Here is a 21,978-nt window from a genome sequence, read left to right as displayed (position 1 = left end):
AAGCGTGTGCACATAGACATCAGTATCTGAGCCAGTGTAAATGATTTGTGATCAGATCATAACCCATGGGACCATTAGCATGTCGTAAACACTTACTGAGCTGCAGAACAACCTGCAGAAGCACCCCATTGAGCATCTAGGATGCAGCAGTCAGTCACCGAAAGAGCCCTCTAGCTCTGCAACAACTCCATGCAATGGGTGGGAGACATGGTCCCATCAATGATGTCTTTTTTTTTAACAGTCCTTCTGTGTTATACCACCTCCACTGGCCCTCCTTATGGATTTATTTAGCCGCTTCCTCTTGGCTACAGATAAGCTGCTGCTCCAGCAGACCAGCCCACAGAGGATGGCTGATGGAACCACAGAGTCAAACAAGGTCTTGAGGAGCGCCCCTTGCAAAAGGCCTCAGCCTCCTCAGCAGGTAGAGTCTGCTCTGACTCTACCTTTGTTTTCCCTGCATTTAACCTGAGATGTTTGTCAGTCTACAAAGCTCTGGATCCACTGCAAACATAGAGGCCATTGCAGTTAAATGCATTACTTTTCATTTTCAAAGGAAAAAAAAAACTGTACTTCCGTGTGTGTGGATGAGCTGGGTCTCCCCTGACATCTGGCCCCATGAGAAATATTTATTCTGAGAAATACATTAGCATGTTCAATACTTTTCTTTACTACTATAATTATTTTGGCAACCGAGGTAATTTTCTCATAATTTATATATTAGCAAAGCTTTTCCCCAGCACCCTGTGATTGTTGGGGTCACAACTAGAAGACTGCGCCACATTTAGGAGCCAGAAAGTCAAAGCTCATACGCAGGAGTTGGAAAAGTAACAGCCTTGTATTTGTAAGGTGACATAACAGGATTCATGCTGATCACATTTCAATTCAGTTTGATCCAATACTATATCAAGTATTAAGTTATTGTTGTTGTTGATTCAAAATGTTTCAGTTTGAGAACATAAAGACTACTCCAAATTGATCAAAATTTTATCAACTTGGCAAGCTTACAAATGTACTAACTACTAAATTGCACTACTTTTATTTTTACCTTTAATTTTGGTGTTTCTGGTAAATCTCATCCTTTGTTGCTTTATAACTAACTTTAGATTAGATTATTTTGTGTTTTTCTTATTACTATTTATTGTGTCTTTACCACTGTCACACTTGAATTCCCCCATTGTGGGAAAATAAAGGCATTTGTTTTGTCTTATGTCAACAAGGATTTCAACCATTTTTTTTAAATAGTTGACTTCATAGTTGGTTCCTCTTAGTTGGTTGAGTTAATTCCCATAAAAGCTTGACATTTTCTGAGGCTACTCTTTAGTTTAGTTTAGTTTGTTACTTATGTCATGAAATCTTTTAAAATTAAGTATATACTGTCTCCGAAACTGTTCAACAGCAGTGAAAATAACATTTTATTCCGAGCATCCAACTGTATGATAAGAAATCCTCAAAATGGTAATTCTAGATGTTTTCTCTCAGTTTGTCAGCAACACAAATGTTGAGGTGAAATGTTTAAATTTAAAAGTCAAACTATCCCAGGAAGTTTGTCTGGCTTTCAATGAAAGTCTAAAAGGTTAAAAATCTTACCATTGCATTTGAGATATTGAAATGTCTAAACATGAAACTCTTCACTTACAGTGGACAAAAAATACCCCGTCTGACAACAACCTGCAACAAAGTCCTTCTGATTCCAGAAACTGTTCTAATCCATTTCTGATTACTCTATAAATTGATCTTGATCACAACAGATGTTATCCTCCATTTTTTACACAAAGGAATTCAGTAATTCTGGACAGGCTCAGTGACCCGCGACCACTGGACAACATTGTGTTTACCCTCTTGCTCGGCCACCAAACATAGCTGTTGACAGCGTGAACTGCAGAAAATCCTTTTATTTTTTCCCCAACTTAAACTTGTTTAACAAATATTTTACAAAATGAGTCAGCCTAGGTCAGTAATTGTATCAGGATGGTAAGGCACCAGGTCCCTAAGAAAAATGTAATAGTACATTTTATTATATTAAAATCTGGTACGATGTGACACATTCAAATAAAAGGTTCTACCAGAACAAGCTCATGAGAAAATGTCTCACCTTTCCATTAGAGTCGTTTTTCTGTGTATTTTTTCATTATCATTTTCACTGTAGATATGGGGCAGGTTTAACAGTTTACGTTACTTTCTTGTGCCCATTTCCTGACATTTCAAGACCAACACCCACATATCTCACTTTAAAGTCATGTTCTTTTGGTGTTCTTATTTTGAAGAGTGACTTAAAGAAAGGGACATCTAAATATAAAATGGCACATAACATATTTATAAGCCAGGAAAACAATTTTCTAACAATGCTTCTGCAATAAGAAAGTTCTTTGTTGTGGGATGTTTTCACTCTCACTACTAGAGTGCCAGTACTTGATAAAACCACTTTATTCAGTGTTCCTACACTGAATCTGGAAAAGCCTGAAAAAGAATGGAATTTGATTCAACAATTTTTCATGTCTGGTTAATTATCCAAAACATTCATCTCTTGATTTTACACCCTATGCCATTGCTTTACTGTTGGATCCATCCATCCATCCATCCATCCATCCATCCATCCATCCATCCATCCATCCATCCATCCATCCATCCATCCATCCATCCATCCATCCATCGTTTTTGCAGGTTCCATATCTACACCCTGACCACTGTTTAAATATCTGCTATAAATTCCTCATGATGCTTTAGAAATTTACAGAAAATGGCTGGTTACTCTGGGGATCTCAGTAATACTAGCAGTATGGACATGGAAACCTGCATATTAGTGAAATTTAAATATATTTCTTTAATGAAGCATTGTTTCCAAATTAAGAAATATCAGGCTTCAATAATTTTTAGAGGGTACCTACTGAGAATACACGCAAAGCTGTATGCAACGAAATTTCGTTCTATACGCACTCTGTGCATACAAAATGACAAATAAAGTTGTCTAAGTCTAAGAAATGCAAAAGAAAAATCAGAAATGCTTGTCAAACTGGAGAAATTGTGCTCGCAAGTATTATCACCGTAAAAGCACAGGCTTCTGACGCAACATAATTCATACTCTCAATTATAAACACATAAGTGTTTGTGCTTTGAACGCTTCCCTGTAAAGCGTGTGTGTATAAGCACTGGCTTGCTCGTGTCTGTCTGAGCGTTTCTCTTGCTGTGGGTCAGTCCCGCCAGGCAGTCCAATCATTGAGAGCCGGGAGGATGTGGTCAGCGAGGGGAATGAGACGGAGCTCACCTGCATGTCCATGGGCAGCAAGCCAGCCGCTTCCATCAGATGGATGAAGGGGGAGGACGAACTGACAGGTTGGTAGAATAACAGCCTCCCTCAGTAAGCTTCACATGCTCTCGACCTGTCTGCCCCCCCTACAGGTTGGTCTCTCTGGAGGCACCTCCACGGTGAAAAGAAGAAGGAATTCTTCTATAAACATGTTGTGCACTGATTATGTTGACTGGCTTATGTACATGAGGAGATAATCCTGCCTGTCATTTACAGTTGGATGCACGTAGTGTTCAAGTCGCTACTGCTTGCTCATGCTTTGCTTTCCTTATTTTATCTCTTATAATTATATGTCTGGCTTGAAGTCACTTCCACACTGTTTTTCTTTTTTTTTTTTTCATTTAAGAGATCAATGTTTGGATTTAAATTGCTTAAACATTTTCTGGAAACATTTAGTTACACCTCAACTGCTGATGGAATATGTTTTAGAAAGTATTCAACTCAAAGTTTTTTTTTCTATTTCCTTCCAGCCGTCCGCTTGTGGTAAACAAGGTTTATTTGCACATTTTATCTTCATTTCAGTGCCTTCTGTTGCCTGCAGAAAGAGGTGTATAATCTGAGAGTGGTGAAAAATCGTATTACCTCTCAGTTATGATTAGGTGTTATCAATTATTCATTATACACTTATTGTACAGCATCGGCGCGGTTCATTTTAGTTACATTCTATTGACACAGAGTGAATGTCTCTGAGCTTGTTGTCAAATTATATATGTATTAGATTGGAGAGGATACATTTGGCTTGTTGAGAGATGAAATATTTAGACAAGAGCAAATCTGAAGCTAAATGCCATCTGTGCCTCCAGTGTTCCCTACAGGAGTCAAAGTCAATTTCTGTTTATGAGTTGTAGAGTGTTGTGTTGGGGAGGGAGAGACAACAGGATGGTTAGATCAGCAAAATGCCACTGACATGCTGAGCAGGGCTAATCTACAGTGGCAGTGCATGCATACAGCCAGCCAGAAAGTCACGTCCTCTTGTACCCCAGGAAACACAAATCACTCGTTATTATGGACGTGCTAAACAATTCATTAGTCCCTGCGCGTACTCGGGTTCCAAGGCACACATCAAACCGGCTTTATAGGGCCTGGCTGACTGTAGCTGTGTGCAAACAAGGCAGTGTAATGCGTTACCCACATTTAACTCCGAGTCTTCTCTTTGTTTTGTTTTTTTATCTGTACAGGTGTATCCTGATAAATTTGAATATAATCAAAATGTTATTTATCTCAGAACTTTAATTCAAAAATCAAAAACTCATAATATGCATTCATTGCACACAAAATTATACACTTCAAACTTGTATTTCTGTGCAGTTTGAATACAACTCTACAACTCTAAAAATCCCAAATTGTATTTATACAATATATATTGTATATATATATATATATCCATCCGGGGGGTGCTGGTGCCTATCTCCAGCGTTCACTGGGCGAGAGGCAGGGTACACCCTGGACAGGTCGCCAGTCTGTCGCAGGGCAACACAGAGAGAGACAGGACAAACAACCATTCTCACACACACTCACACCTAAGGACAATTTGGAGAAGCCAATCAACCTAACAGTCATGTTTTTGGACTGTGGGATGAAGCTGGAGTACCCGGAGAGAACTTACACATGCAAACTCCATGCAGAAAGACCCAGGGGTGTACTTGAACCCAGGACCTTGTTGCTGCAAGGCAACAGCGCTACCCACTGCGCCACTGTGCAGCCCATATATATATATATATATATATATATATATATATATATATATATATATATATATATATATATATATATATATATATATAAGGGCTGGGCAACGATCGCGATTAATCGCACTGATTAATCGCGATTAATCGCATTGTATTTACAAACTCCAAGAATGAATTCAAAAGTAGTGTAAAGAGCACTTTTATTTTAATGTTCTGCTGCCATATGAACAAAAGTGTTGTAACATTTGTAGCACTTATCAGTAACACATATTTAGTGTAAAGCTCAACTTAAACATGTAAAACAAAAAATAGCAATAATAATAAATTAAAGCTTATTGCCACTGACAGGGAATTCTCTTTATGGGGAAAAAATCTACCAAAAACAGGCAATTTCTGAGGTAACAGCAGGGAGCAGCATTACCATTTTATGTTCAATACCAAAGTTTAATTTGGCAGTGGTTACAATTAACTTGTTTCTGTCATATTCCATGCTGGAAGAACTTTAAACTGAAATGCTTGCTAACTCGATATGCTTGCGTTTATTTGACGTTGACACGCGGTTTTTTGTTGTTGCTTTCTCGCGCGCAGATAGTGAATGGCAGGGGGAAAACAGGCAAAAATACATGGATACTTTGAAACGAGAAGCGACTTCACCGACGGCGTCGATGCAGACCCCCCCGCTCCGCTCCGCACAAAACTTGTTCCGGCCGCCAACTCACCGCCTCGCCTCGCCCCGCCCCGCCTAAGCTCGCTCGCGGTACCTGCGGGAAACACCGCCTTCCGCATGTCAGCTGTGTTTTTTTCCGGCCAGCACCTTTCTTCCTCTTTGAATCTGAGGCTGGGCTGACAGCGAGGTTATTGGCGCATTATCGCCACCTACTGTTCTGATTCAAACCCCTACACCGCAGCAACAGACCTTCACAAAATAAAAGCATGTGACCAACATGCGTTAACGCGCGTTAAAGAAAATATCGCCGTTAATAGTCTAATGAGTTAACGCAAAATTAACGCGTTAACTTGCCCAGCCCTAATATATATATATATATATATATATATATATTTAAAACTGGAGCTGCACAGTGGGTAGCACTGTTGTCTTGCAGCAAGGAGGTCCTGGGTTGGTTTTTCTGCATGGAGTTTGCATGTTCTCCCTGTGCGTGTGTGGGTTCTCTCCGGGTACTCTGGCTTCCTCCGACAGTCCAAAAACATGACTGTTAGGTTGATTGGCCTCTCTAAATTCTCTTTGAGTGTGAGTGTGTGTGAGAATGGTTGTTTGTCCTGTCTCTCTCTGTGTTGCCCTGCGACAGACTGGCGACCTGTCCAAGGTGTACCTGGACAGGTCGCCAGTCCCTGTTGGGGTTCACATCCCGGGTCTGGGGGCTGGACACCCCTCTGGGGTGCCGGTGCCTGGACCTGGGAGTATGGGATGTGTGTGGTGAGTGCAGGTGTGTGTACTGCATCCCTTTTTTATGGATAGAAGTGTTTGCATGTGTGAATGTGACTGTGTATGTGGTTTTCTGTTTATCTTTTTTGTCAGGTTGGGTTTGGACTGCCCCCCTCTCCTGGGACATCTCAGGTCTCCACTAAGTGTGGAGACCACTAAGTGTGGAGACCACTAAGTGTGGAGACCACTAAGTGTGGAGACCTGAGATGCACCCCCCCCACCCCACCACACGTCCTGTGTCTTGCCCAAGGACATGACAACTGAGCCAGACGGAGCGGGGGCTCCAACTGGTACCTCACCAGTTGCAGAACAAACCACTAGCTCCTATCACCCCATTAACCCCTATCCAGTGTTGGTGCACTACCAAAACAAGTTTCTTTAATATACGCAGCAGATTGATTGGAGCACAGTACGCCATGATCAGGTTGGCAGTTTCTGAAACAGTGTTTGTATTTTTCTTCTTAAAGGTCCTTGTTAATGCAGCAGTCATGGTGACTTAGAATTTTGTTGTAAATAAGTCAGGTCAGTACTTTCCCAGCTGAAATTCAGATTTCAACGGGCATTTTGTTGTATTTCCTACTGAAAACTGGGAGTACAAAAAAGGACCCAACATCAAGCATGCTATTGTTTCAGCTCCAACCCCTTGGACTGGGGTTTGGTGACATCATTGTTGCATAATGGTTATCTACACGTAAATCCAACTAATCTAACTAGCTTAGACATATGTGTTTGCTTTCTTTAGAAACTTTTAAAATATACTATTTGCGACACAATTAATGTTATGAATTAATTATTTTAAAACATCAGAGCCTCGGGATACTTCCTTGGTCAGCTGCCCCGAGACCGCTTAAACGACACATTGCATGAGGTGATAGGCACCGGGCTCAATTCTGGGTTTATCCTTGGGTTTATACTTTTTTCGGCTATTTTGTCCTTCCACACAACTTCCCATTCTGTGAATATGCTTGGATATAGCACACTATAAACTCTATAAACAGCCCCCTTCTTTCACAATAAACTTTTGTGACTTACCATCATTGATGAGTATATTAAGAACTGTCTGCAGTTACAGTTACTGTTAAGTCAGCTACCCTTTGATTGTGTTGTCAATCAAGTCCTTTTTATTGGCTTTATTTAGTAAATGAAGTGAATAATTACTTATATCCATACACAGCTGCAAATCACACCATGATTCACAATACAATTTGAGAGGGAAAAAAAGTAAAATATTAAAGACCTAATAAGATAAACACAAAACTTAAAGTGGAGTATTCTAACTTTCTGGGAAATAAATAGTTTGAGTTTTTATTAACTGTAAGCCATACTCATTAGAACATTTTTAAACACATCAGTTGGGTTTAAGAATCTATGGAAGTTTCACTTTTTGAATAGCATTACTAAAATTCATACATTTTTCAATGATATTCTGATTCATTGAGATGCACCGCAGGGACAGTATGCATGAAGTGAAAAAGACTCAGCAAAACTAGTGGCTCGTAGAATAAATGTTTTAAAATAAACCATTTATTTATTTGTTATGTCCTTGCGATCAATGGTAACAGTATTCAAGATATTTTGAAAATAAGGAACTAAAAAGCCACAATTTCAGATTCAGCTAAAAAAAAAAAAAAAAAAAAAAAAAAGAGTTTTGACCAATTGAACAATTAGTATTCACTAAAAATCCTCTACTTGCCAAAATGAAAACTCTTGATTAAAAATTGTCCACCTCATCTGTAATTCAAAGAGTTTTAGTATGGTTTTGTATTTGACCTTGTAGAATCATAGTTTGGAATAAATATTACTAACTTAAGGTGAAAACCCTTTTTTTCCCCTATTTTGAGTACCCCCCTTTGTTTTAAATGGGTTTGCTGACATTTAAACTTACTGAGGAAGACATCTATGGAATCCAATCAAAACCTGATTCAATCACAGTCAGTGCATGCTAATCTGAGAAATATTGCAGCCTTCTCTTCTCTTGTTGCACATTCTCTTATCTTGCTATGTACTTTGGTGTATAATCAAACACTTATTTTCACATGAAAGTAAATGCATTTTATGAAACATAAAGTAATATTATTAATATGAAGCATCTGTATTGTTTATAATGTACCTCAGTTACATATGAGTGTATTAGGATGATTTATCATCCATAATTTTTTTTTCCCATATGTTGGTTTTTGTTATGTTGAGATATTATTGAGGCTAATCAGATATTTACATACACTATTTAAAAAGACAAAGCTTTTTATTACCTGACACTAAATCGGACTAAACCATTTGTGCTGTAGGATCACCAAAAATCATTGATATCTGCTAAATGTAAGAATACTTCTGTCATTAAAGAAACTAAGAAAAATCACTTATGCTAAGATTATCGTTTAAACAATTTAGGAAAACCCAGATGACTATGTTATGAATTTGTAAATTGTTGATAGTTTAATTCATAGCCTTTGAGATAAATAGAGGTACATCTGTGAATATATTTTAAGGCACCGCCTCAACTCACTGATTCATTGTATGACACCATGGAAAAATCCAAGGAAATCAAACATGTCAGGAAGAAAATTGTGGCCCATTACACCTCAGGTTAATCCTTGAGTACAATTTTCAGATGGATGAAGGGCCATGTTCATTTCTTTATGCAATTATGGGAAACTATAAATAGCAAAAGAATAGTGCTAATGCTGTCTTAAGGCATCAGCCAGGATGTTGAGGCTTGGCCATAAATGGATCTTCCAAGTGGCAGGTGCTCCTAAGCATCCCGCCAAATTAGATGCAAATTGTGTTAAAGACAACAACATCAATATCTAGGAGTGGCAATCACAAACTTGACTAAGATAAACCAGTGCCGTCAGCAGGAATGTGCTAAATTCCTAGAAAATTATTTTGAGAAGCTTGGGGTTATAGGATAACAAAACATTTTGCATAAAGTTACATAGTTTAGGAGGCAAATGTACCAAATACTAATTAAATATAAATAACATTTTAAACATGAAGACTGTAAAAATCTCATTTAGATTTGCATTAGTATTAAAAATATTTGTGGTCATCCTAATTGACCTAAAGCACAAATATTTGGGCTGATTGAGGAAAAAAGGTTGTGTCTTTTGATTAATAGTACAATACAACTGGGTACTACTTCATATAGTAGATGCCATTATAAAAATGTTTTAAATTAAATAACTGGAATCAAGTAATCAAAAATGTTAAAATTTATTGAGATGCACCTGTACTTTATTTTTTTTATTTTTACTGGTTGTTTTACACTCCTACCCATAAACTGTTTAAATTATTTCTAAACCTAACTACTAAAAATGGCACATTTTCATTCATCTGAATAAAATTCTTGTGATTATGTTTATTTTTTTATACTGCACAAAGTTTTTATGTTGGCTCTTTCATTAGTTTTTTGCACTTAGTTTGCTGTGTGCAGCTAATAAGTATTTACCATCATTGGTTGTTATCTATCTATCTAGATGGTTGTGGTACAATGGGTTTGAAGAGGACTGATTTGGTGGTGCTCCACGGAACAAAGATTTGGATATGTTTTTTTATAACCCAACCCAGACTTATTTGGAGAGTACTTTGGTTTTCATGGTGTGATGCCTTTTGTTTAGTGGTGCTGAAGACCGTTCAGAAAAAATGTGTTTATACTGACAGATCATGTGGCACTTAGTGCAGAATGGTGGACTTCATTTCACTAATTATGTGACTTTTGAATCACACCAGAACATTTTAGTCTGCAAAGCAAAGGGAAACATACATATATGCACATGCATATCACATAGCATGATATTAAAGAAACATTTGAAATTACAGGTTAGAATGTAACAAAATAGATAAAAAGCCAAAAGGGGGAATACTTTTGTAAAAAATTTACAATTCAGCAAATTACAATTTTCAAATATGGTTCTGTAGACCTTTTGTCACTGCAAAAGCTATTGATTTTCAGTCACTCAGGAGTCCGCACAGCACCAACTAACTTTACAACCTCGCTTTAGAACTTCTGGTCTACTAATACGACTCATTCTCTCATTTCATTGCGGTAGGTGTGGTGACTTTAATTTTGTTATTATTTTCAGCAGCTTTACTGGTGCATTCTGAAACAGCTTGATCACAGACGGCTCGGCAGCCAGAGGACTCGGGTTAGAGTCTGAGTGAAAGAAAATGTCACCCTGAGAAGAGGCCATGCTTGATTGCTCTGGGATTGATCAGTGCTCGATGCTCACAAGAGCGTTTGATTTGACATCTCTGCTGCAACTCTAAAATCTGCTCTGCATTCAGATTTGAGTCCTTCTCTGACCTGATCCATGCTTGTTTCTTCTTGTCTGGGTTTGGGTCATACCATCAAGTGTCAAAAGATAGTTGGCTGGAGTTTTGGTACGTGTGCTTCAAACACTTCGAAAGTTTTCTACTTTCTCCTTATTTTAAAATACATTTGTAATTATGATGATAAAATAAGTTATTAAAATAAATTAAAATTCCAATTGCAGCCCTTTTTAAAAACACTTCAACTCTTTGTTGCACAATACTGAACAGTTTGTTGAACTAGATTTTGCTGCAATAATAGCTGCAGTTCTTTCAGCGTCACAGTTTAGGTCATTATTCTGCAGTAAGATGAACTTCTGCCCCTATCAAAAGTCATGTGCAGCCTTGAATGAATTTTCTTATTTAGCTTTGTCTTTCCATCAGCTTTGACTTGCTTTCCTTTACCTGCTGAAGAAAAACTTCCCCACAGCGTAGTGGTCTCACCACCGTGTTTAACCGTTCGGATTAAGTGTTCACGCATTTTGGATCTAGGTCACAAATTTAAATTTCGATTGCATCTGATCAGAAAACTCATTTTCACATGTGGCCCCTATATGACTTGTGACAAGCTCTTAGCTCAATTCCTTTAGGGCTTTCTTGGCTTTTCTTCTTGCCAGTCTTCTGCAAAAGACAGATTTGTGGGGTGCACAATTTTCAGTGTATATACCAAAAAGCAACTGGTTGCCTTGGATATATTTAGACCTGAATTAAATTGTCTGTTTGGTGTGTGCATTTGAATTTTATGATGAAAATAAAATGAACTGAAAGAGGGCAAAATGCAAATGCATGGTGCACTTTTTTAGTTTTATTAAAAAAAAAATCTAAAATACAAACAACCTAATAATTACTATCACATTCTTTTGGTGCATCACATGCAACCAGAATAAAATGAAATTTGATTGTAACTTGACGAAAGGTGAAAACGTTAAATGCGTGGGCATGTGTTTGCAAGATATTGTGCACTTTAAAATAGCAGCATTACAAACGTGCTCTAGCTCACTGTTATTAGCTGTTCTGATTGCACACTGACAAAGTAGTTCCTCAAGTAATGTTCAGGTTGTGGCTGCTACAGTTAACGACCAGAACAATAAGACATAAAATAACATGAATATTTTATGAAGGCAATACAGCATGTGCTCTATGTTCTGTAATGTCTTTGTTCATTTTGGATAAGAAAAAAAAGGCGAAAGACTCCCAGTTTTGGGGAATAAAGGAGATTTGTTTACTGTTATTACTTTGCCAAGTCTGCCTTTTTCAAACAGCATGTTCTCTCGCTGCGGTTGGCAGAGTCGTCAAATTTAATGCCTACGAGCGTAATGGCCACTCACTGATCCCAGTGCTTTAAATTTTATGTAGGCAGGTCTTTCATGGGTGGGTGTATGTTACACAGGGTTAATATCCGTCAAGGGGCCACATATGTGTGTGTTGGCGATTATCAGCTGTGGAACAACACGTTTTTGCCCTCCGTAGGTCCAGGCCAGCCTCCCCTGTGACAAGGCTGAAATGGAAGTGTGCTGGAGGTCAACGTTGGGCTGTAATTATTTCCTCACTTCATTAAGTGCAAGTAAACCATCACACTCAGCACTGCGCCTAATGCGATGCCCCTCTGGCATTGTAATGCTCTCTAAATGAATGCCCCTCTGACAGCCTCGGGCCTAGTGGGCAGCAGATTACTGCAGGGTTAGCCCCAACAATGCTCCAGCCTCGAGCTGCACAAGCAATCATTATTGGGCTTGATATGACCCAGCCGCTCTGTGCTGCTCTCGTCAGAATCGAAGGCCTCGGGCTTGTCTGAATCCTCAGAAGTCTCGTTCGGGCACCACATCACGGAATCATAAATTAAATGTAAATGCCATCTTAAAGTACTTTACTTTGACAGGTAATATGATCTTAATAGCTATGACTATTTGCCCATTACAGCCACTGCTGCAGCAGCAGTAGCTGCTGCTCCTGCTGCTGCTGCTGAGGGATTGGAGATTTGATTTTGAACTTTTCAGCCAGTAACTTTTATTTCCTCTCCTGCATGTGATGGCTTTTCCAGGTGAAACAACAGTTGAGGAGACGTATGACAGGATGTTTACCATCACCAGCCGGGTGAGATTTTCTGTCACCAAGGAGGATGATGGAGTGCCAGTGGACTGCATCGTTGACCATCCAGCTGTAAAGGACCTCCTGGCTCAAAGACACTTGGAAGTACTCTGTAAGTGACCCAGAAATGTGTGTTTTTTTAAGGGACTGAAACAAACTGAGGCCAATCACAGCCTTATGCTAGACTCTAGAGGGCTGACTTTTGAAAGCGGAGAAAAAGCTCTTGGTATTTCTGTGCAATAAAGGTTTAGTTAAAAAAGGTTTTTGAAAATGGAAACTGTAGGATAAAATTAAAGTTTAACAACTGCAGCAAAAGCATCAAACAGACTCAAAAGTGTCCTTCTGTGCGGAACATATCTGAGAATTACGTTGTGTGTTCAGATGGCTCATTACTCATTGTGGGAACATTCTGTCTTTTATTTATATTTAAGTTCACTACTATTCTGGTGAGAAAAAGAAACTCACACTTATTTTTTCAAGCCTCTGAAGTTTTCGGAGTACGTTCAAAAGTAGAGTGCTCACCAGAAAACCAAGTATATCCTGCAACTCTGGCAAGAAGAGTGGTCAAACATTTATTCAGAATTATGCCAGGAGCTTACTGATGGCATCATGTACCATGCAGAACATATGGTTTAACGTGTAGATTTCTGAGGGACATTGATATAAATGTTAGCTGGTGTATGTTAATATTTCAGTCTGTATGTTTAATTCTGTGCATGTCTGGAGCAAATCTAAGTTTAAGGCTTTCATTCAAATATACAGTGGATGGAAACATTTAACCAAGCTGCATCATAATTATGATTTGTACATTTTTGCAAAACAGCTACATTGCCTTTCTATTTTTAGGCTAAACCAGAAACTGATGATTTGCTCTACATTATTTTGACTAAAATGCGATGGACCGATGATTTAATTGTTGATGTATGCAAATCTTCGACATGTTAATTACGGACTAATCTTTTCCCTGCAAACTAATCAAATGCGCTGCATAAATTTTGTAATGAGGCTGAATTGGACCAACGTCAGCTTTTACACAGCAGGATTTTGGGGTCATGATGAATAGTCACCTTCTGAAGTCCTGATGCTCAGATTGAGGGCAGGACGGCTCAGTCAGGTGCTCAGAGAGTCTTTCTCTTATTGGTAAAATAAATAAATAAATAAATTGCTAAGAGCTAAACTTTTTTTTTTAACTAAAACATTTTATTTGCAATAATACTAAATGAAGTTATATATCATACCGACCAGTTGAAGAGCTTTACGCTGGAGCCATATTCATATTCACACACTGATATGCAGGTCACTAGGCAGCTCCAGGTTAAGTGCTTTGTCCGGGAGCACGTTGCCATGAGGAAAGAGGAGGCAGTTTCCAGACTGCAAGACAACTACCCTGTCTTATGAGCCATAAGTTGTCCGAAAAGAGAAAACACACAAAAAGTGATGTGTTGGAGTTAAAAACGTAAAAACAAATCTTTTGAACACTACTAAAACCTCCACTTATCTGTATCATGGACTAAAAGAAAGCAGACCCATGATGTAGACAGTAGATTTATAAAATCTTAAGATTTTCAGGATGGTTGGTAAAAAACTAGGGCTGAACACCCCCAACAACCAAATGATAAATTAGTAAATAACGACGATTCTGAACTTGCTCAAAACATGAACAATAATTCGATCAGATTAGACCCAAAGTAAAAGATTACAACAAATTAGACTTCATTCATACACATGTCTAAACTGTCATGAATAAAATTGAGATTGCATTAATCACTTGAAATATGATGGATGTACACCACATTTCCAAAACATACCGGATCACCCCTTTAAATTGTTAAATCCCGGTGTTCCAGTCACTTCCATGTCCAAGCGTCTGAAGAATGTAGCTGTTTGATTCAGTTGATGGATTGCAGGATTTCAATGTAACAAACGGCACAAGGAGCGCAAAACATGACATGCGGACTGAGAAATCAGTTGGTAAAGCGGGGAAGAACCAAGCAGAGTAAGGGACACGTTAACAGAAGGAGCCGACGTGGAACAATGACCAACAGAGAGTTTTATTTGCTGTGAGAGGTGTGGGGAATGATGCAGGAAGCCGGTGTGTTAATCAGGAGACAATATGGAGCAGCTGAGGCAGAAGGTAAGCAGGGAGGGAGACAAATTAACAGAGGAGCTGAACAGATTTGACACAAGAAAACACCCAATCAATGGAAAAGGACAAATACCAACCTAATGGAATAAACTAGAATACACAGGGAACAGAACACAGGAATAAACTAAAGAACGAAGTTAAAAAATAAACCACAGGGAGATGATGAGAAAACAAACACAAGCAAAATCCAAAACCTAATGGAGAAGAATCCTGACTCTGATACCATTACAAGATATCTCCTAGGCAATAAATCCAGTCTGGAAATCTTCTCTTTATCAAGTTTTCTACGGTTGGTCAACTGTTATTGCTACTTTAACAAAATGGAAGTAATTGGGACCGAGTGGTTAGCTACACAAAATCACACGGTTAGATCAGTGGATGCTCAGGAGTAGAGTGCACAGAGATCCTTGCTTCATTGAAGCAATGAACAGAAAGTTGAAAGCTTCATGGAAAGTGTTTCCATCAAGCAGCCAAGGGTATTTAAGGACTTGTATGAGTTTGGTGTGGAAAAACTTCACTGTCCTGGCCTCAACCTGATAGAACATTTTTTGGGATTAGGTAGAGCAGAGACCTTCTTGTCCAACATTAGTGTCTGACCTCACAAATGTGTAGAAAAAAAAATACTCCGAAACCTTTTGGACAGGCTTGCCCGAAGGTTTACATTTGTTAGTTTGTGAAGGTTGGACAATAAGGAGACAATGACACAATAATTTTGTGTAGTTTGTGGTATTTTGTGTTTCTGAGAGATGCATTGCCAAAAGGTTCCTTATTTCAAAATATTTTTAACTCACTGGAATCCCAGTAAATACAACACAACATTATGATGTGTTTAGTCAGTTATATCTGTCTCTGGATTACAAAGCTGAGATCCATTGCAATATCTAAATAATCCTGTCTCATTTGTGTGTAATAAAGGTTTGAAAGAGCAGTTCTAATTAATACCTGTAATGTGCCTTTAAAAGCTTAGCATATGCTCTCACCATTAAATCATAGCCTTAATTGAATTTAAAAAAAAATGATTAGAAAATCAGTTTTATGTAAGCTGGTGCCTTGTCTAATAAGATCCATTAATTTTAGGTAAAGTAAAATAGCTTTTTGATGTTTTAGATAATTTCTATGTTTTTTTTTTACTAACGCATTGATTAAAGTGGTAATACAAGCTGCCTACCAGTATTAGGCATCAAAGAAAGGTTACGGTAGTCTTTTGTAGTCTGTGTCGAATATTAATTTTTTTTTTAAAGGTAGATAACTGTTTTGTCTGACCTTTTAAGGAAAAAGAGAAAGGTTGACTGTAACCGCTTGACATTTTGGTAATCTTTTGCGTCCACAGATAAGAGAGTGAGGAAAAAAATATATTTTGCTGTAAGGTAGTGCGAGCTTACTGGATGTGTAATAAGAACATTGAAGAATAATTTTATCACTCATAGCAGTTTTGTTATTTTTTTGTGTGTGTGTGTGTGCGGGAAGGGGGGGGGGGTTCATTATGTTGCAAGATTCACTCTGAACTTCACTCCAGGGTCAAATTTTGGGTAACTCCTAGTTTGGTTGGAGGTGAAGAAAAGCAAACTTGCAGCATGTTTAGCTCTTGTTTGCTATTTTCCTTTTTTCAGATAAACCAGAGGTGAAGATTGTTGTAACGTATCCTGACGGGTTAACAAGAGAGGGCGATAATCTGGATTTGACATGTATCGCTGAGGGGAAACCAATGTGAGTTTTCACACACCCATGGATGAAGTACTGGAGATTTCTGTTTACTGCATGTACCCTTCCCTTTCCAAACACCCTCTTAACATTTCCATTTCATTGTACCATTAAACCAGTTGTTAGCATGCTGTACAGCATTAGGCGCCCCACCCTCCTCTGTCGATCTCAGATTTGACCTTTATTTCAGATTTCTAGCATGGATAGACAGCGTCTGAGTGATGTGTGTGGCATTTGTGCTCTCAAGCCCCCATCAGATCAAATGGCTCAGAGTGGACGAAGATGTGCCGCTTCATGCAGTGGTCACCGGCTCTGATCTTTACATTGAGAATCTGAATAAGTCGTATAACGGCACCTATCGCTGCGTGGCGTCTAATGCTGTCGGGGAGGCCTATGATGACTACATCCTCTATGTGTATGGTATGTATTACTCATGATCACACTGGATTGGAGGTTCCTTATCACTTTTCACATCCATGAGACTCCTGCATGGCTTTAGTGTTCGGAAAACTATATTAAAAGAAAATGAACTTATGGCAAATTAAATGCATTAAACCGTCACCTTTAAAAGTAAAATGATGAAAGCCATGATCGTGGACAGATGGAAATATAACCGCAGAGCTCAGACTTTTTTTTAAAGCCGTCGTCTTTGAGCAGCATACAGTGCATCGCAATAGAAATCAGACCTGTTGAGCTTTTTCACTCTATGTTAAGTGACAACAACTAGTATGTATTTGAAGGGAATTTTATTCGACATACTAGCACATTTGTGCATAACTTAAGTGAACAAATGAAAATAGATTGGAAACTCCAAAGGATCTTATGTGGAGCATCAATTTTACCCAAAATTGTAGTCTGGACTAGGCCATAATATTGAATTATTATAATTTATTTTAAACTTTTCCATTGTATGTCTGACTGTATGTTATAGGGTCATTCTTCATAGGCTGACTCCAGTTGGTTTTCTTTCACTATTGCTGTGAATTTAGCTTTATTCATCTTTCCACCAACTCTGGTCATCTTTCCTGACCCTGCTACAGAATAGCATTCAAACAGCAGGATGCAGCAACATCTTATTAAACAGTGGGGATAGTGTTTACTGTGTGCAGTGTGTTTTCTGTTTTGTTACTTTGTGTGTAGGCCAAAAAGTTCAAATTTGGTGCCATCTCTCTAGTGCTCCATCTTTGTCATCTTTACTTTGTGCCCTACGTGGTTTGTGGCAAACTGCAAATGGGACTTTGCATAGCTTTCTTTTAAAAAAATACCTTGTTTCCTGCCACTCTTTTCTGGTTTATGGCTATGATGTGGAAAATTGTGGAATTACTCGAAGGGCATGGTTAGTTGACAAGGTGGTGGATATTAGCTACTTTCTGCTTTATAAATTTAAGCATAAACAGCTGAAACTATGTTGCACACCAGAAACTCTAACATAAATTGGCTTTTGCCTGTGCTGGTTTGATGAAATCCATTTTAATATACGAAGCTTTAAAAAAAGAAATGTAGCGTTTTACCTGTATTTCAGACAATATATAGCACTCTGGGTTCTTTCTATATTACAGCACACCCCAGGAACATCTTATTTGCTGTTATCAAGCACTTGATTTGTTTAGCAACTCTTCATCCATGACATTAAGTCCATTAAATATGCATCTCTGAAAAGTAGAACTCTTTGAGCTTCATGAACCTGACCCACAAATAACAAGGCTTGTAATAAGTAATAAGTTAACACTTTTATTTACCAAACTTCAAAATGAAAAATATATCACAAATAAAACTTTAGGATGAAACCCCAAAGAACAAGAAACAAGATACAAGATATTCCCCACAGACATTTTATCTGCTGAAAATTCTTAAATAATTTTTCCCTTTTTTTTCTCCAACACTAAATATATATATATATATATATATATATATATATATATATATATATATATATATATATATATATATATATTTTTTTTTTTTTGTTTTTTTTGTTTAATCAAACTTAGGATATTCTGATGAATCACTTTAGATACCTTTCACCTCAGAACAGTCTTATCACCAAAATGGGTTTTCCTTTTCTTTTTAAACTCAACGGGAAGAAACAATAAATTGAACAGTCCCAAACACAGACCTAGTTTTACTAAATCCTTGGAATAAAAGCTGATAATAGCCGTACGTGGTTGTATCACTCAACCAGTTATTACTTACGAGACAAATCCAGAACGAAGCAAGCCTGGCGAAAAGTGAGAGAGGAGCCTGGAGTGGCAGTTAAGTGAAAGCGTCAGTAGATGTCGCCTGCTGTGCGAGCGGCCGGCTATAATGTCAGGACAGCAAAGCAAAGCAAAAGTGGCGACTTTGCGGTGCCATTCGCGTTCAATGTCAACGCACCTTTACACCTCGTGCCCCAATCTGTACATGACACACAAACTATCAGAAGGTGGACAATTTTAAAAGTGACATACCACAAAAATCTAATAACAGCAATTTTTACCTGCTAAACAGTTTTGTTACTTTCTCTCTAAAATGAACTCTTACTCTATTTATTTTTTCCAAAACAACTACTTAGTTTTTACTTTCTGATGGTTGTTAGTTTTAAAACAAACCAAATTACATTTACTCTTGGGAACCCGGGGTTTACAGAATAAAAACATGGAACACAAGAAACCCCAAATATTGAGTGTGAGATTTATTTTTTGATATCAACAGAAGGGCACCGGATAACCCAAGTGGAACTGCTGCACAAAAACAGCATGTTTTGCCATATGCTCTGCAGTTAGCAGACCCAGAGGGAGCATGAGATGTGGACAGGTCATATTTATACAGAAATATGGAAAATGCCTGTTCACAAGCTTTCAAGCACCACTGCAGTCTGAAACTTTTCAGCTCCAACAAACACGCCCTGCGCGACTTGAGGTAATTAATAAGAGTTCACATGGTTCCCTCTGGAGCCTTCTCATAATTAATATGACTGTGTACCTGTAATGGTCTGTTTATTAGCATTTTAATTGTTGTGATTTTTTTTCCCATTTTCTTTGGTCATTACTTTTTCCATAATATCTCCAATGTGCGCAGAAATGGACAAGTCATCGCTGGACCCATGTTTCGCTGTTAATTATAAAAGTATTTTACTACCAACAGCAGCTTTGCGTTAAGAAACAGTTTAATTTTTGTGAGCTTTTTATACTGTTATTCAGATACATTTCACTAACCCATACAGGTGCGTCACAGTAAATTGGAGTTTTATCTCCAGTAGACATCAGATCATGAAAAATGTTTCCTTTGTAAATTTGCTCAATACTTGGTTAGGGCTCCTTTTGCATGTATTATTGCATCAATGCAGCATTGTATGTAGACGATAAGCATGTGACTTTGCTTAAGTGTCCAGGAAGAACAAGTTGCCTAAATAGCGGCCTCTCTCATGTGCTTTATTGGGTCTGGTGTCTTTCTCATCGTCCTCTTGACAATACTCAATACATTCTGTTTAACGTTTGGTCAGGCTGGCTTGTTGGCCAACCAAGCAGACTTTGGACAGTATGTGCTGGTATCAAGTCCTGCAGGAAAATGAAAACCACGTCTTAAAGCTAGGGTCTGCGATTTTTCCAGAAGTTTCCCCGAGTCGCTTTTTTAATAACTGTGCATGTGCAAGACTGTCTCACCTTGCTCTTCCGTTCCTCAGAGGGATCGCGTGAAGAAAAATCTCCCAAACCCACTCTGGTCTTAATTCTTTCAACTAAGACCTTCCTCTTCTTCTCATAAACCCGAATGCGACCTGCTTCATGCGACTCTCAGCCATGTTCAAAATATACAATGAGAGCAGCGGCGCTGCAATGAACGGCTAACACCAAAGCTAACCGCTAAGCTAACCAGATACATAAACACTAGAAGTACAACCAGCAAGCGGAAACTAACAATGAAAGACCACGCACACTGGCGTTATGTGAGCGTGTCAGAATGATCAGCATGTGGGACGACCAATAAATAAGGCGATACCCCCGGAACTTGAGGGACAGAGGGGAGTGAGAGAAGGAACAAAACTCTGACAAATCCCTGCTCTTCGGTGCGAATGGCAGTGACTGAGTCTTTGCAGGCCTGGAGCTCCCACAGAGATTTTATGAGATTTTCTTTTTCTGAATACATAATGTATTGACTACTTTCAGGATAGAAGAACCATTTTACCCAGTAAAACAAAAAGTGTTTGTGAAGAGGATTACCAACTATATCTTTAACAAGGTTTGTCAGCAGACGGAAGCACGAAATGCGCTAAAGATTCCTGGTAAAGGTCTGTGATGACTTTGAACATGGTAAAACTCTGTGGCTCTATGACCACACATGACATGGGTCCCCAACTCATCACTGACTGTAGAAACCTCGCACTGAGTCTTAAGGAACTTGCAGGAGTGATTAACCACAAGTGAAGCACCCGTGGAGAATGTCCAGGATACATCTGTGCATGGTGACTTTTGAAGAACAGACTCTAGCTGCAGTCCACACCTTGTGAATCTCCACCAAACCCTTGAACGTACTTCACAATCTTCTTAAGACTGTGGTTAACCTTGCTGGTGAAGATTCTCAGTCATCCAGGTCATGGTCATTCCAAAAAAAGGTAAAAAACAAAGCAACTGGACTGGTTTTCCGTAGTTGAAGACGTTTCGCTTCCTCTCCAAGAATTTTGAATTGAGAAAGCTTCCTGGAGAGGAAGCAAAACGTCTTCAACTACACAAAACAAGTCCAGTTGCTTTGTTTTTTACCTTTTTTTGGAATGTGGTTAACCTTGTTGCTGTGCTCCCTTGTCAATCAAACATTTCCCTTTAATAGATTTTAACATATATTGTACTTTGCTTCTTTAGCTGTGACCTTTTGTGGCATGACCTCAAATGAGTCTAACCTTTGATTGTGTAGCACAACGTATAGCATAACTTTATTATTATTATTATTATTATTATTATTATTATTATTATTATTATTATTATTGTCTCACGTACAAGTCCAAATTTTCTGAAAACCAGCTGAAAGCCACAATCCTCACTATTAACCACTTTTAACAAAAATAAACATCATTGTTAGATACTTTTTGTATTTTTATAATGTGACATTTTCACTTTTTGAACTTATTAATGGAATGAATTACCTTTTCATTGATACGCTAATTTACTGAGCTGTACTCAGTATACAATAGGTTACTAAAGGCTGAAATGTCCATAGTATAAAATGCAATTATAAATGATTTTATTTTTTATTTTCATTTTAATCTGTTGACTCAGTTATTGTTCCACAGAGAACTTTTAAAGGGCAACTTAGAGACATTCTCTCCTGA

The 21,978-nt window shown here is 38.2% G+C and overlaps 1 protein-coding gene across 2 annotated transcripts in view; it reads left to right on the top strand.

Annotated features, from left to right (window-relative positions):
• The window catches only part of cadm1b (cell adhesion molecule 1b), a 273,821-nt gene that overhangs the window by 207,470 nt on the left and 44,373 nt on the right, over positions 1-21,978 (top strand). For both annotated transcript variants that reach the window (XM_036149507.1, XM_036149506.1), the window contains exons 5-8: positions 3,193-3,330; positions 12,786-12,944; positions 16,589-16,685; positions 16,927-17,099. In XM_036149507.1, the coding sequence (XP_036005400.1) occupies positions 3,193-3,330; positions 12,786-12,944; positions 16,589-16,685; positions 16,927-17,099 (567 nt within the window). The remainder of the gene's footprint in view (positions 1-3,192; positions 3,331-12,785; positions 12,945-16,588; positions 16,686-16,926; positions 17,100-21,978) is intronic.

This window comes from Fundulus heteroclitus, chromosome 18, assembly GCF_011125445.2.
Source record: "Fundulus heteroclitus isolate FHET01 chromosome 18, MU-UCD_Fhet_4.1, whole genome shotgun sequence".
In the NCBI taxonomy this organism is placed as follows: domain Eukaryota; kingdom Metazoa; phylum Chordata; class Actinopteri; order Cyprinodontiformes; family Fundulidae; genus Fundulus; species Fundulus heteroclitus.
This window is presented reverse-complemented; position numbering and strand designations above follow the sequence as displayed.